Below are 17,577 nucleotides of genomic sequence, written 5' to 3'. Positions count from 1 at the left end.
TTCCTTTTTTGACTCACAGTTGAATGATTAATTAGCTTTCTAATAAGGACGAAACGAAATAATCTTAAATTTACGACAATTTTGATGTGATGGTTGTTTTTTACTGACCACAAGTATATAGGGATGATTCTTTATTCGAGGGCGGTTGAATAGAATTGATAAGAGGATCCTTTAGGTTATTTAATAATATATATATTTTTTTAAATTTTGAAGTTCATTATGTTAGCCTTTTGAGATGTGTAAAGTTGTTAAAAAAATTATAATCAATTTCTTATAATATTTCTCTGTCATTTGACAATGTAACCAATTTATTTAATTTTTATTAGAATATATCTTAGATAAGATTTTATTAATCTATATTTTGAAAAACTTCTTTGAGATATCCTTCAACTTTCTAATGTATCCTTACCTTTCAAAGTAAAATCAACATATAATTTCAATATATAATATTCACGATCTGATTAATTAGCTTGCAGCGGGTCTACGACGATCTTGAAAGAAAAAAAATCGTGAAAACCTATAACTGTAAAAACAATTGATTCAATTAATTGGAATGAAAAGAAGTACTCCATAGCAATTAGCAACTACAAATTTAATTATCTATTTCTTTCATCATAATCACATCGACCAAGTTTACAAAAGATAACATAAAATATTGAACTATGTGATTAATAATGGGAATAATTTTTGGGACCTCTAATTTTTTGGGGCCTAAAACACATTTTTTTGTAGTTTGGGGTTAGGTCGACACTGTCTTTGTTTCATATTCGATGCCATTATATTGTTGGAGTGATGCGTTCATGCGTCTATTAATTCGTATCTTAGCACGACCCGATAATTAAATTCTTGCTGAGAATCATCAATTTTACTATATTTTAATAATTTCTCACGTTTCTAATGATCTTTTTTTGTGGTTGAGTTTGTTAAATTTGCTTATAGTATTGTCGTTTTGTATAAATCACGGAGTAGTTTATACCCACACGACCACACCCTTATTTCTTCTTTGTCGGATTAGTGTAATTAAGAGTTTATTGTAACCAAAATTTTGATGGTCAATCTTTTTGTACTTTGACCACAAAAATGTATTTTTTTAATTAATACGTATGAATGGCCTTTTGCAAGGAAAATAGTAACAATAAATAATAATTGGCTCCTATACTATTTTTTTTTTACTTGTTCATTTTAGTAAATCAAGAGAGTTTTATTACTATTTCTCTATACGGGTGGTCTTTAATATTTGCCCCTCAAATTGGAGGTCTTTTGAGGTTTGGGGTTCGAACACCGACTCAGTAAAAAAAAAAATCGCAAGGCAGAGTTTTATAGCAAACTTAGGCCTATTCGGGCCAAAGTTAAGCCTGCAGGCAAAATTCTGCCTTAAGGCAGAGTTTGAAGGCAAAATTCTGCCTTGCGAATCCAAGTTCTACCTGACGTAAATTTTTGACTGAGTTGGGGTTCGAACCCAGAACTTAGGAGTTTTAGGCGAAGGACAATAATCAGCAATTTGAGGGGCAAAAATTAAAGACCAGTGCATTTGAAGGGCACTCCGCACAAAAAAATGTCTCTATGCTAAACTTAGTATTAAATAGCTATATAAAATACTACTCCCTCCGATCCACTTTACTTGTCGTCCTTACTAAAAATTGATGGTCCAAAACAATTGTCATTTTAGAAAATCAAGAGATAATTAACTATCAGTTACCACCTTTACCCTTACTCAATAAAATGTGGAGAGAGAATAATATGGTGAAAAAGAGAGTAGTATTAAATAGAGATCAAACAATAAATAAGGATAATTTAGTCAAATTACCTTTTTACTTAATAATTTAAGTAAAAAGAAAGTATCAAATGGACCGGAGGGAGTAGTAGTCAAATTTAAAGTTCCAAAACATCATTAATAAAGTTAATTTAGTAAAATACACCCCTATTACAAAATTTCTTTAAGGGATGTGCCAAATCAAACGTGTGACCATCAAAATGAAACAGAGGGACTAATTGGATGTTAGATATGTTATGAGAGGAACTTAGAGTTTGTTAAACAAAAAAACAAAAAATAAAAATTCAAGTGTCTGTAGATTAACTTGATGTTAGGGGTGTACAAAGTAAACCGCACCAAACCGATAAATCGAGTTAAACTGAGAAAAAAATCGATGAGTGGTTTGGTTTGACTTGCTTTGGTGTTGAAAAAAAAACCCGACCATAATTGATTTGGTTTGGTTTTAGCTAAAAGAAGTCAAACTGAACCAAATCAACCCAACATTATATGTATTCAATTTTTAAAATATTTATATATAAAAATATTTATTTGTAATGTAATTTATAAATATTTTCTAAATTTATTTGTAGTTTTTTTTTTAAATCTATTATCATGTTATTCAAGCTTGAACTTAGAATCTTGAATGTTAATAAGTTTTATATCCTATGGATGTCAGTAACTCAAATAAAGTCCAAACCAAAACCAACTCAACACTAATGCTAACAAAAAAAAATTCAATTTACCACTAGGAATGACAATAATGTTGGATATCTATTTTTTAGTTTTGCGTAATTGGTTTAGAGAGTGAAAATTCATCACTTAAGTTTTTTTTCTTTGTCATGGAACTAATACTTATTAGCCGTACTTATTTTAGCATGACTTAGTATTTTTTAGATTATGGTCATTTTATTTATGGCTTATTAATTAGCAATATTTATTTTAACCGATTTTATTATCTTTTGTTGAATATTTTAATACAATGTCATCACTCTCCTCACATTTTGTGTTATTTTTTTAAGAAACACCTTAATTATATAGTTATATCTTACTAGGACTAAAAAAATATTTGAAGTAAAAGTTATATATTTTGTATCAAGACTATTCCGAAAAAAAATCCGAGAAAACCGAATAACCTGAGAAAACTCGAGGTTGAAAAACCCGAATTTTATTGGTTTGGTTTGGTGTATAAATTAAAAAACCCGATGCAATTGGTTTGATTTGGTGTTTAAAAAATCCGAATCAAATCGGTCCATGTGCACCCCTACTGGATGTTGTATATTTTCACAAGACTAACAATATCCAAATGCAAAAAAAAATAATTCATGTTTGTCATTATTCCTCAAAGATCTTGTTGCATATGAACAACGTCGGAAACGATAGGCTACATTCTAAAATATATAGAAATTCGCAACTAAAATTAAGACTAATAAAAAAAAACCTTTAAATTATCTATCAAAGGGTCCTTGAGGATCCAATTGCTTACATAACTCCATATATGTAAGATAAACAAGTCTATCTTTAGCACCCGTTCTATGATTCTTCGTATGCCTGCAAAAATATTTCAATTCATGTATCTTGCAACATCCAATTGTTTGCCCTAACAGCAAAAATAGCCAATTAATTGATCTTTTTTGTGAGATAACAGGCTTAACACAATTGCTTTGGTTGCAATATTTGCAATTAGGCAAATTAGGGTTCATCCAGATAAATGGTGCCCTATCATGCATGACACTCTTAGTTTTCGCGATGTATGTAGCGATCTCTTTGAACTTCTCTTGCAAATCGTATTGATTTTGATATTGTTGCTCGCATTTTTTGCAATGAACTTCACCCGATATAACAGTAATTTCATTCGATACGAGATAATTGAGAGTGTGCACGATGGCACGTCTCGAGGTTGCCCAAGGATATGGGGGAGTGATTGTTTCGCTCTTTCCTTTATTAAGAGATTGTGTAGACGTCCTACGAGTTCTTGCATGAGTCAAACCAACTCTCCTATGAGTACGTGGTGGTTCATTCATGTAACTGTAAATTGGGGTCACATTTGATTCTGCAATATTTTCTTCGCTGTTGACCTTACTAATTGAAGGAGGGGGTGGTGGTAGTGGTGGTACGCCTAAGTTTAAAGGCAAAGAGTTAATTGAAAGTGAAAGAGTAAGAAGTTCATCTTCATAGACATTCATTTTCTTGATTTTTGAAGAAGAAAAGCAAGAAAATTATGAGTATTAATTCTTGGGTGAAGATGATATTTAAATTATTTTCTTTCAACACATAATAACAACTTCGTAGTAAAAATAGGATCTTTAACTCTACCCAATTACTACAAAAGTCAAAAACCCTAACAGTTGGTGGGAAAAAACCCTAGTAATATTGGGTCAATTTTTTTTACAATCCCACAACGTGCGCAACTATATTCCCGCAAAATGTGCATTTATTTGCAACACGCGGTTTTTCATCTTATAATAACTAACTTGGTTTTTAATTGGTGTTCTCTTTTTGTCTAATTATTGGAATTTATAGGCAAAATATTATTGACAATTTTCTTTTTTAAAAGTGGATATTATATAGTATCATATTATTAATACGCAAAACATATAAAAAATGTACTGGTTATAATATAAATCATTTACGTTTTGGGGCAGGACTGTTGTGGCATTTATGCCCGAAAATTCATAATTCCAATTTCCAAAGTTCATAAATCCACTCTTGGTAGTTTTTTTAATTTCATGCACAACATGACTTCAAAAATTGAATAAGATTGGATATATCAAAAGAAAGCAACTCACTAATTCCTTTATTCTGAATATATGAGTATGTAATTCGCCTCTGAAGATTAATGATGCGCGATATAATAGAATGTAATATTGAACACTGTTAGAATGGGACATAGGTCATAGCTAACCTCAACGATCAGGATTGGATGTCGGCAATTATATATGCAAAGGTCCATATTAGTGCAACAATAACTATATATGTGTCAGTTCCAAATAAATTGAAGTCGACTATATGGTGTTAGTGATATTAAATAATAAAGAAAGATAATAAAATTTTGATCAACTTTGAAAAGACTTTTACGATTAATAAGGGTGAGATTTTTATGTGTAAACAATAATTGGCCATGAGAGTGTTTAATCAAAATTTTATCATCCTTCTTTTTCATTTGATGTTACTAACATCAGTCTCATGTACTTTTGCATTTTCTTGCCAGGGCAAAATCATGGAAAATGTTAACTAGGACGAGACTGGTTCAAGTTTTAGCCGGTCAAAGCTTGCTCTACTCACTCCTCTGTTGGGCTAAAACGGCCCAAAGGTGCTTTTGACATGATGTGATATCTTCTTTTTTTTTTTTTGCGTGGATTGCCCTTCATTTGGGGTGATCTTTAATTTTTGCCCTTCAAATTGGTAGTCTTTAAGTTTTGCCCTTCACCTAAAACCCCGAGGTTATCGGTTCGAACTCCAGCTCAGTAAAAAAATTAAAAAATTTGCAAGGCAGAATTTTGCAAATCTACCCATGCAAATTCTGCCTTAACGCAGAATTTCTGCCTGAAGGGCAAAATTTAAAGACCACCATTTTGAGGGGTAAAAATTAAAGACCACCCCCAACGAAAGGCAATCCTGCAAATTGTCCATGTGATATTGTTCGCTTTGGGCCCAAACCTGCATGGTTTTCCCCAAAAGGCCTCACATCATTAATTAAGAATATTCAACTCCTTATAAGTAATTCCTTTTTTTTTTTAGCTATCAATGTGGTACTTTGTTCGCACACCCAACAATCACCCCCTCGAACTAAGTTCCATGTGGCTCATTATCATACCATAGGTCAGACTGGCAAAGGCACTAAACCGGGCCCCACGCCACACTCTGCCATCTTCATACTCGTCCCGCCAAACCATTGGCTCTGATACCAGTTGTTGGGCTAAAACGGCCCAAATATACTCTTAACATGATGTGATATTGTCCGCTTTGGGCCAAGCCCGCACGGTTTTCCCCAAAAGGCCTCACATCATTAAGAGTATCCAACTTCTTATAAGTATCTCCTTTTTCTTTTCAGCTACCAATGTAGTGCTTTATTCGCATACCCAACAACAAAAAAACCCCAAATTTACATCTCTAGATGGGAAAAGAGAGTTCATAATGTTTAACATGAGTGATTTGTGTGCTAAATGTGTATATGTGATGTGGAGTCAGATTATATTTTAGATATTTCCCCCTTTTTTCTTGCATCTTTAAGGGCACGCCACTAGATAAAGTAACGCACTCTCCTCAACCTCACGTTAAAAAAACAAAGACTATTTGTCGTTACATGTCATTTCTTTGAATATCCATGAGGAGAAGTAGTGTTTTCAGTCGTGAAACTTAGATTGTGTATTTTGCCTCGCTTAATTGCGCCTTAGTGTAGGGGTCAATAAGGCGTGCACATCTCAATCTTTAAGAGAACAATACTAGACAAAATTTCACACTATCCTCATACTCAGGAAAAAAATAGAGGTGAATATTTGTCGTTACATGTCATTTCTTTGAATGATACTTTGTGTAATACATGGCGAAAAATAAGGGCGGAGGCCTCGTCAAAAAATTATACAATTCAAATAGGTTAAAAATGGTTTTTTTTTTGCATAGATATACGTTATTGAATCTCGTTGGCGTAAAGATATTTTATCTTGATCTCTTTATTTAAATTTCTAGCTCTGCTACTGACGAGAAGAACCGATCAAAAGACATTATGAAATGGCGAGATTCGGTTAAAAAGAAAAAGGGAAGCAACGACTATTCATTGTTGTAACTAACTTGGTTTAATGTTCTCTTTTTATCTAATTGTTGGAATGTATAGGTAGAGAAATTTCATCTTCAATTCATTAGTGAATTTGTTCTTGAACCGGTGAGGTCATTGTTCGAGAAATGAATTTTTTGTATAGTAAATTAGAGCTTCTCCCTATGATGATTGGCTTTACTAAATATTCAAGAACCAAATAACATCTTGAGAATACTGCATTTTATATATTGAAATGGTGAATGAATTAGATTGGTTTTTTTGCCAATTTAGAAATGGTGAACCACAAAGTATAACAATAATTATGTCTTAATCCCAAACATGTCAGAGTCTCTTATATGAATACTCACCGATCATGTTTTTTTTTTTCCCCATTTAAATTCGTCTCAAGCCAACACTATATAAAATAAAAATGACATAAATCTGTTCTTGGCAAAGATATATTCCCAAGATTGAGGGCTATTATTGAAGATCGCAAATATTTGTCGAAAGCCAAAATGCCATCATTAAACATATTTGGACTGAGGTCAACCAATGCGCCGACTTGCTAACAAACGAAGGGCAGAAACATGAAAAATATTTGCTCACCTAGGAAGCTGCAATTTAGGACATGCGTTTTCTTCTGTGGGCAGATTTAAGTCATGTTGCTTGAGAAAGACTTCAAATTTTTCGAGATTTTTCACTGTACCAAATACAGTGTCTTTTCCCAAACAACAGATGTGAGAGCACACACTGTTCAAGAATTGCATTTTTCTTCTTTGAACTTATTTTGCTATATAAAGAAACTACTAGGTATACAAGAGTTCATTACTCAAGACCAGAAGCTTACAAATACCACCTATTAAACCCCCAGATAAGAAAACAAATTGATCTCCAAGGCATACTTGAAGAGTCCGAGGAAGGGTCCACTCCAACGAAGTGTGATATAAGTAGTGTATCCTTGCACAAGCATCAATGTTGATTTCACAACTCGAACCTGTTACCCATAAGTTACACAGAGATAATTTTACAGTTGATCCAAGATTCTCCCGGTAAATTTTGAGAAGTTAGATTTTCTAAATTTCCATCAGACACTACAGGCTTCTTTGTAAAATTCGTCAACTCAGAGTGGGTGGCCAAAGTTGTGCATTTTTCACCTTAGAAATACTAGCAAGAACCTCAAGTGGTGTCACATCCCCAATAACTTCTACCTTCTTTGCAGCAAAGTCTATGTTGAAAGATGTCACCCCTGTTTATGATAATCAAAAAAATAATTTAAGTTTCATTAAGCAACAAGGAAAAAGAGCCAAATTCACCCTTCTACTTGCAAATATTGTCTACATCTAATCCCTTTGTCCTACTACCGGGACAAAATTACTGCCGTTAGCAAAGTAAATAAAAATACTCCAATTTCTAATGGTGCTCCACCGAGGCTATTAAAATCCCACATGGCTTGACATGTGATTAAGCGAGGTAGATTTTACGTGGCACGCCACCTCACTACTTTCTTCCACCTTACCCATATGTCACGCCATGTGGGATTTTGATAGCTAAGGTGGATTATTGCTAGAGAGGTTAGATGTAAACAATGTTTGAAAGTAGAAGGAAATTTGACCCTTTTCCCAATCAACAATATACTTCAAAAGATTTCCGTGTAATTTGATTGACTTTAAATTATAGGTGTTACCCATATGTCACGCCATGTGGGATTTTGATAGCTAAGGTGGATTATTGCTAGAGAGGTTAGATGTAAACAATGTTTGAAAGTAGAAGGAAATTTGACCCTTTTCCCAAGCAACAATATACTTCAAAAGATTTCCGTGTAATTTGATTGACTTTAAATTATAGGTGAGTTTAACATACATTGACCGTGTTAAGTTTTTTTTAATACTATCAAGTCACTTAAAAAAATAATTATAAGTGAACAAGTGGTACTAGTTAGTTGGAAAATGCCGCAGAGAATATGCTGCTACAACAGATTATACATTCAAACGTCTCTATAACAACTATCATCTATAACAATATTTCATTATAATAATCAATTATATTTGGAACTGACCTTAATATTATGTTAGATATAATATGTTCTCTATAACAGCATTTCACTATAAGCCTACAACAACTAAAATATATTCAGATAAACGATGTTGTTATAGAGAGGTTTGATTGTATTAGGGACAATCAATAGGAAATGTTATTTACCGCATAAAAATAAGAATTCACTATTATAAAATGAAAGAGTTTCAGAATATATCGTCTTGGTCGTCAAATTTCATCATTTCTAACAATCAAATGAACGTGAATAACCCGTCCTTCTCTTTGATAGAAGGGGCCCTCCGATTCTATCAGTTGCTTAGAAGTAGCTGTCTATTCTATATTACTATATCTCCAGAGTGAACTTATCTCGGTTCTTTAGCAAATGGTTAGTTAAATAGTATTAAGTGCAATTTACGTTAGAAAGAGACATCAAGAAATGTCAAAGGGGCATGTAAGATGGTCACGAAAAAAAAAACTACAAAGAGAAAAAGATTTATCACAAAATTAAGTGCAGAGCCATATATACCTTGCATTCTAGAGAGATGTTTCCTCATCTTCTTCTCACATCCTCTGCAGTGCAGTGAAACTCTTAGAACAACCACCTGCAACAAATTAAATTCATTAGTTTGTCAATATTATATGATCACATGTTCCCTTGGACCACTCTCTACAATTATATAATTATGTTTTATGTATCAATGGTGTAAAAATACTTATATAACCAGGTTACTTAAAATGCTATGGCATACAATTCTCTATAATAATCGATTGGAAAAGGTAACTGTCCTACTATAATATGTTGAATTGCATTAGAAGTGTATAAACTCTTTTTACAATCAGCTTACATAACTTAATTCCAAAATTATTTTCCAAAATTCAAATAAGAAAATTGCTTCACCAATTTTGCACTGCACCACTTATTTGTTCTGTTTTTTCTAACTTCTTTTGTCTTGTGTATCTAACAGTTCACTTTAACAAGCAAAGCAAAAAATTTAAAGGGTTTAACTTATATAAACTAATAATGTAGTATTAATTCCATTACCACTGTATTTAACCTGTTATATAATTGATACTCTTATCTTACTTTTCAGATTAATTGCTAATTCTACAACAATTACCTGTACGCATGTACTTATTCTTTAATTAACTTATATACTGTAAAAATTACTGAATCAATGTATAGAATCTGAATTAAATTTTAAATTAATCAATGTAAAACAAACCTGGTCCTTTGAGGGAGAAGAACTTAAAGAAGATGGTGGCTTTGGAGTAGAAGATTCATCTGCTGCTACTTTCACATCTTTACAAGACTTGGAATTAACTAACTTCAAAACTGGATCATCATAATCAGATAAAGCATCAAATAAATCTTTCTCACTTAAAAGGTACCTTGAAGAACTAGGTGGAGTAATAAATTCACCAGGCTTTGTACAACTCCAACTACTTCTCTTAATAAAATGACCTTTATGATCATTATTATTAGCCTTTTTCTTGTTGGTTTCTATTGATGCTTTTGAAGATGTAGTACTACTCTTTTTGTTATTATTCTTCTTCTTTGGTTTTGGAGAAACTGGCTGCTGAGAAGAACAAGGTGGCAGTGGCCGTTCAACACGGTCACTGCCACCGATTCTTCTAGAATCTCTAATGATAGGGTTGTGACGGTCGATTAGGCGGCTGGCAGAAATACTGCCGCCGCCTATATGGATTACAGAAGAAGAAGATGATGAGGCTTCTTCCATACTAAGACATATGGAAGTTGAAGCTTGGGATGCACAGAATATATCGATTCCTTTCATGTATATATATATATATTTTTTTTTTTAAGTAAAATGATTATTTGAAAGAATAAGGTTTTTGAACTTTGAAAGGGTATAAAGGTTTAGAGAATCTGCATTAAAACTTTTGGTGAAAGGAGTGAAGGAACTATTGTGCTAAGATGCTGTCTTTTTAAGAGTGTTATGAGATTGGGGTTGGGCAGGTGGTGATCAGATTCAGAATTTATAAGTATATACCAATTTGAGTTGAGTGTGAGTTTCAAAATATATAAATATTCAAAATTTGTGTTTTCTTGTACAGTCAGGCCTTTATATAATCATTTCTTAGTTGTTATAGTGAGTGTTTTTAGCACACTTATAATAGCGTTTGACTTTTAGATTTTTATTTTTATTTTATTTTTACTGTTATAAATGCTAAAAGTCATTTCTCTCAAAAAATTTATGTTATAAAAGAAAGATAAAATATTGAAATTTTACAAAATGTATAACAGAACATCTTACTATTACAAAATATCTTAGATATTTTAGTTTTATATTTGGTTTTATGGACCGCAATTCTAGCTAGTGCTTTAAATATGAAAATAAAGTACTAAAAACGGAGATGGAAAACTTAGTATAATCAATCAGAATTAGCATCATTATACTGAAAGGAAAAATCAACTAAATAGAGAGCTAATTTTACAAAAAGAATATCGGTAAAGAACATTGTTATAGAGAGTTAAATATAACATAAAAATTTGATTCATAATAAAAACTCTTACTGTTATTTAATGTTATATGGATATATCTAACCGTATACATAAAGAATGTTATATAGAGATATCTAACTGTATACATAAAGTGCAATCTCAAAGCATTGATTCTGTTGAACACACGAACCCATGATTGAATTTGCCACTGGTTGGTTGGTGGAGTGGGGTTTGGGGTAGAGCTAAGTATTTATTTATGGATTCTTGTAGATTGGAAATAATCAAGAAGGATGGCTGATAGCCTGATACTGTTACACACATTTAAATTCATATGCTAATTTTATATTGGATGATCCAGCCTGGAGATAGATTCTTTTCATCTTCAGAATTTAATGCTAACGACTATATTCTAATATCTCCAGCTCATTACTACCTCAATAGTTTGCTGATAGTCACAGTAAAAATTACATTAAAAAGTAGTATTAGTAAATAAATTACGATTAAAGTAGTAAAATTTTCAAATGGTCACTCAAGTCAGTGGAATAATGTAATTAAAATCACGCATCTTATTTTTACATCAATAAAATCAACAGTAAATATGTTGCAAATAAGTTTGGGTCCCAATGTACGCTATCTCTTTGTAATTTGACTAGCCAACATTCGACAAAGTTATGTGGGAGAGGCAGGGCGTCAGTTTCCTCTTCTCATCTTATCCTTATTTACTATTTATCATTCAATTTAAACCTTGTCTTGTACAACGTAACTCCAACCGAAATATTAGGTATCAGATTTTAGTCTCATATAGTATATTACTTATGCTTGTATATGTCTAAAACTATGGCTTATTATTATTATTTTATTAAAAAGAGCCAGTTTTGACACAGTTAATCACTCTGTCCAATATGCAAGTTCAGGAGGACGAATATTCTGCACAAATCAAGAATCCAAATTGAAGAATGAGTTAATGGAAGCAACACTCGTGGTCTGTGGAGTGCAAACACATCATTTTTCACTGACAGCTCCATAAGTGTGTTTGGCCTCATTTTCTACATTACTTATATAATATTTTACAGTTTTGTACTCTTAATTTAAAAGAAAAAACGATATACTACTACACCCCTAGCTCTAGTCCCAATTTATATGATGGTGTTCGAGTGCATAGAATTTTAAGAAAGAAGAGAAACTTTTAAAGTTGGTGTGTTAAAATAAGTCATACTTTTATGGCTATAAATCATCTCATTAAGGGTAAATTAGGTGTTTTAAGGATAAATTATTACTAAATATAGAAATGTATCATTCTTTTTTGACTTACTAAAAAAAAAGCGTGTCACATAAATTGCAAGGGAGGAAATATATTTTACGAGTGAAATTTTGTTCGGTATGATTTTAAAAAAAATTAACTACGTATAAAAGGTTGTTATATGTAGTACTTCTTTTTAGGGTTGTTCAAAACCGAACCATTACCGATAACCCAACCGCAAAATTGGCTTATTGGCTTATTGGTATTGGGTTATGGAGTTAACGGTTGGTGAACGGATTAAAATTTTATAGTTAACGGCTTATTGGTGTGGGGGACAGACTACTCAATTTCTTTATCGGATAAACCGTTAATCCGTTAATAATTATCATATCTACATTTTTACCCATAGATATACAAAATATGTATTGTAATTTGTGACTGGAAGTTGCGATTATCGTAACTTATTCCAAGAATGTGATGCTCTACTGAGAATATGAGGTCTTGCAGAACTAGAAGTTGTGATTTTGTTAGTTGTTCCAGTGTCTAAGTAGTCCACCTCTCAGCCTGATTTGGATGAAATTGTTTCCACGTCTTAGCCATCTGTTTCATTTGTCCTTATTAATTAATTGTTGTGTTCCCTTAATATAGTTTAGAATTTTAGATAAATATGCTAATTGGTTAGTTGATAATTGCTACACCCTGGAATTTGAATCTGTTACATAAGGAATTTGAAGAACTCAAAATCACTGTGGAAGTTCGATTACATGTGAGTTTAATTTACTTTCTCTTAGATTTAGTCGATACATCGCCCGATAACCGTCCGATAATTGCTAACCCGATATCGAACCAATCAATATCTTATCGGTTGACTACCGGATTAGTACAATTAAAAGTCAATAACCGATAAGCCGAATCGTTAAGCGTAATTATCTGTCCGATCCGCCCAATAAGCAACCCTACTTCTTTTAATAGTAGTTTTATATACATAAAACTTTAAGGTAATCAATGCATGTTTGAATTGATATGCATGTTTGAATTGATAGTTACTATCAGTTATACTAGGTCTCGGGTTCAAGCTTTAAGAGTGAAAATCGTAATATTAACAACTTTTCTATGATGAAAATCCAAAGCATTTCTTTTTTATTAGCATGTTCAGAATCATAAATGAGGTGAAGAATTTATTCTAAAAAGTATAGAAAAAAAAATCTGCTTTCTGAAGACCAGAAGGACGGTTCTAGACTAGTTCGAGGATTGATCGTTAATTTAAATAGGGGAGAATGTAACAACCGTATCCTTCATTTTGAGCAAATGTGTTCTAATTCATGTTTGAACTGCCAGAATTTTTTCCTAATATGTGGTCATCTGTCGCGATCGAGACCCATTAAACATGGATTAGTAACCTGAAAAATATAGCATTTAACATGTTGGAACCAGTCAAATTGTGCTACTCCTACATGTAAAGAATTTTTTACATAATTAATTAATAAACTTAAATATTAAAAATAATTACTACTATTATATATCCCTGTAGTATTGGACACGAATATGACGATTTCCAAAACAAGAAAGCTACAACATCGGGAGATCAGAGCAAAATGTAGTCAATCAAAATTGTTGTCTTAATATTTTTTCGGTAAAATAACATCAAAACACCCCTAAACTATACCCAAAATGTCGATATCACACCTAAACTATACGAGCGACCTATTACACACTTTATGTATCTAAAACTGATATTTTTTACTCCCTGAGAACTAAAAACCAGTTTCAGGTGTGGGAGTGTTCCACACGCGCGCGACACGTCAGCGACACGTGATTGCTAATCTTAGAAATACAATAAATTTATATCTTATTTATTCTTTCACAATTTTTCTTTTTTTATTTATATACAGGTTTTTTTTTCTTTTTGTTATTGTCTAACCACCGTCAGCCACCACCTAATGCCACCACCATCACTGTAATTTCACATATCAAAAACCCAGTATCATTAGAAATAGTTTGACGGAAAATCACAAATCGACAGAAAATACAAGCTCATCTATGTGAAATAATAAGCATAATAGCAACATGAAATAAAGTGACCCAGTTTGCCGGAGAAGATGAGACGGAGCATTGGTGATGCTACGTTGCTTCAATGGTGCCCACAAAAAAATTAATTCTTTTGAACTAAAACCTAGATTAGTACTAAATCTCATCAAACTCCATTGGATTGATGGATCTATGAGTTAAAATAGGCTCTTCAATAGCAAAAACAGATTTTAGCCATCAAAGCTTCGACCACGTCACCCCTGCCCCGACGCCCCACACCATTCTTCTTCTTCAACAATAATTTCCAACAGACCATCTTATTTCAATTTTGCTTCTAGTTCTCATTCAAATCACCAATTTAAGGAAACCCACAAATACCCGTTTGCTTCATCTTTTTCTTCTAGACAATCCAGACTTGACAAATTTATCCAAAATTCCACCAAAAGGTTTTCATGGAGTAATAATGGTGGAGGTGCTCAGAGAATTAAAAGGTGTCCTAAAATTTTGATTTATGTCTTTGCTATGGAGGAGGGAAGGAAGATGGAGATGGAAGAAAAAATGAAGATGAATTTGGTGGGTGGGGAAAATGAGGGGTGTGGTGGGGGTTTAAAAAAATGAATTTTACAATTAAAAAAAAGGAAAAAAAATAATATATAATTAAAACGCGCCTCTTTTTTTTAAAAATATTGTGCCACATCAGCTCTCAGGGAGTAAAAAATATCAGTTTTAGATACATAAGGTGTGTAATAGGTCGCTCGTATAGTTTAGGTGTGATATCGACATTTTGGGTATAGTTTAGGGATGTTTTGATGTATTTTGCCAACTGAATAAATAAACTAATGTGGAATGTAAGATTATTTTAGCCTGTCTTGCTTTTCAAACGAAAATAAGTTTAAGATTTTTTTATTTTTATTTTAATTTTAATTTTAATCTTTGATGAGATAAGCAAGGAGGTTAACCTCTTCCAATATACAATTCGGATTCTGGTAATGTAATTGGATTATCATGTGGATCTAAATGAGTCATCCTTTTCATGGATGTGAGTCCCATTCAATCGATTCCTAATTTAATTTAATAGGGGACTCAAACTTGAACCTCCGAAATATCTAACAAGTCGAGTCTTATGTCGGTCATATAGAACACCGACACATAAAAAACAGGCTGAAGAAACCAGTTCATGACTTGACATTTGTAGAATATTGTGTAACAACCTAACAGCTAATGATTTTGTCAACTTTATGTCTAGCCTCGATAGTTTTAAAACCATTGGCGGATCTAGAATTTTCATTCAGGAGTGCGGAAAAAAAAAAAGTCTTTTGCTTTTATTCAGGGTGTTCAAAAGTTAATATATGCACATAAACACATAAAATTTACCCTATATATAAACTGTAATTTTTTGCCGAGGGTGTTCGCCCTCTTTAAATCTGCCTGTGTAAAACACGTCACTGTAATTTAAGGTTTGCTTCGTCATATATCTAGCATCTCTAGCGTGTTTTGTCACTATCATTCGATCAGAGCATTACACACTTCCTTTAAGAATATATTCAGCATCTTAGCAAATTTGTCCCAATATCACACAGAGTTTTATATCATATGGAAGAGTCTAATCGATTAATGATGCTCTTTCTGTCTCGCAATAAAAATTTAAAATGCATCACTAAGGTCTAAGTTTTATTTATAAAATTCATCTTCTTGCACGACAAAATGCAACATAGTGATTTTTAACCAATAAACGACAGGAATGTTATGTTTGTCCAATTGAGTAATTAATATTCCAGTGGTCCGAATTTGGCCTACATAATAAAAGTGGTAGTCAAATTTATTATTAAGGGACACTTCAAACACCTAAAACGGTCAGAACTTTTTGGGCTCACACACGTTGCAATATTGTTTTTCAAGTAGTTAATTAACTTCTCTATGTTGTGCCTCCATTTACACCACAAATATTTAATTTCGGAAAAATTAGAAAAGGGACGGAAGAAGCTAGTCATGACTTGACATCAGTAGAATGATACCTTTAGTTTCCACAGTGTAAATTATAAGATTAAATGGAGCGGCATGATCCGTAAGAATTCATATAGCCGAGTTGCCGATCCCAATTTACTTTGAATTGAGACCTAGTTATTGTATTCCTTAAACAACTTCTCTAAGCTTGATAAATGTGATGGTAGAAAAATGAATACTTTTTGTTTTTAGAATAAGAATATTATAAGAATCATATTCTTATTCTAAAAGAATAAATGCCAATAGTTATGCAAATAGCGTTTGGAATTTTTCCTTCATGTTTTAATGAATGAGACACAAAGCTACTTACTTTTCTTCAATAATGCTCGCCAGAATCAGATGCCTATAGAAAAATAACCTCTTTTTTCCATTCCTCTTCTGTTGTTTTCTTCTTTTCCTTTACCACACAACCAAACACATTACTCTTCAACGCTTAAATTAAATGAGTCCTCACGTAGCCAGATGAAAAGAGGCAATACATGAAAACATGGTTGTGGGAGAGCTATACAAGTGTCGTGCTACTAGGTGAAGCAGCCAAAATGCTGCACCCTGAATGGTGAAAATCTAGTAGCCTAAAGTATCACTAGTTAACCCAAGTAGCATTGGGCACACGACTATTTGGATTACTCCCGTGTAAATCAACAATGATTAGGACAGATAATTTCTCAGGCTTAAACTGAAATAATAAAAACATAGGCATTATTCAAAAAGGGGCTGCACAGAGTCATGCAGAGAGGAAGCAATTTAAAATTTACATTAAAAAAATTAAAAGAACTTTTCCTGTCACATAATAACCATTAATAAAAAGTAGGACCGGTAACGTAGAAAATAAGGTAAGTTAAAATACACTAACAATGCAAAAGAAAATTTGATATTGTCAGTGCATATCTAAGTTAAATCCTAATTGATAGTATTAACTAAAGATAAAAGTTTGAAAACCTCTCAACGCAAGATCTGCAAATATCGTGGTCTTTTGTTGGAGTTCCAAAGAAAAAGTAGGTTAACGGGTTGAGTTATTATATAAAAGAAAAGTAAGATAAAGGATAAAATAGGATTATTAAATAAAAATAAGGGCAAGATGAGAAGAAAAAAAAAAGATAATGATGCAATCACACCAAATTGGTTATTATAAAAATTAATACTTTTCATCGTTATGTAACAACAAATTTAACAATACGATACAATAAAATCCGCATCAATCAAACTATTGTACTTAAAGTAACATTACATCCAAACAAGTTGTAAGACAACCACATGAGTATTCAGAGAAAAAAATAGGGAGAGTTGGAGAATATCCACTA

At 32.4% G+C, this 17,577-nt stretch overlaps 1 protein-coding gene across 1 annotated transcript; it reads right to left on the bottom strand.

The window, feature by feature from the left end:
• Positions 1 to 7,084: 7,084 nt before the first annotated feature.
• Positions 7,085 to 10,618, bottom strand: LOC132630181 (protein SODIUM POTASSIUM ROOT DEFECTIVE 3). Its single transcript, XM_060345756.1, has 3 exons — positions 9,764 to 10,618; positions 9,067 to 9,142; positions 7,085 to 7,752 (listed from the first exon to the last, which is right to left on the bottom strand). The coding sequence occupies exons 1-3, from the start codon at positions 10,334 to 10,336 to the stop codon at positions 7,622 to 7,624; spliced, it is 780 nt and encodes a 259-aa protein (XP_060201739.1). The 5' UTR covers positions 10,337 to 10,618; the 3' UTR covers positions 7,085 to 7,621.
• Positions 10,619 to 17,577: the final 6,959 nt, after the last annotated feature.

This window comes from Lycium barbarum, chromosome 3 (genome assembly GCF_019175385.1).
Source record: "Lycium barbarum isolate Lr01 chromosome 3, ASM1917538v2, whole genome shotgun sequence".
Classification (NCBI taxonomy): Eukaryota; Viridiplantae; Streptophyta; class Magnoliopsida; order Solanales; family Solanaceae; genus Lycium; species Lycium barbarum.
This window is presented reverse-complemented; position numbering and strand designations above follow the sequence as displayed.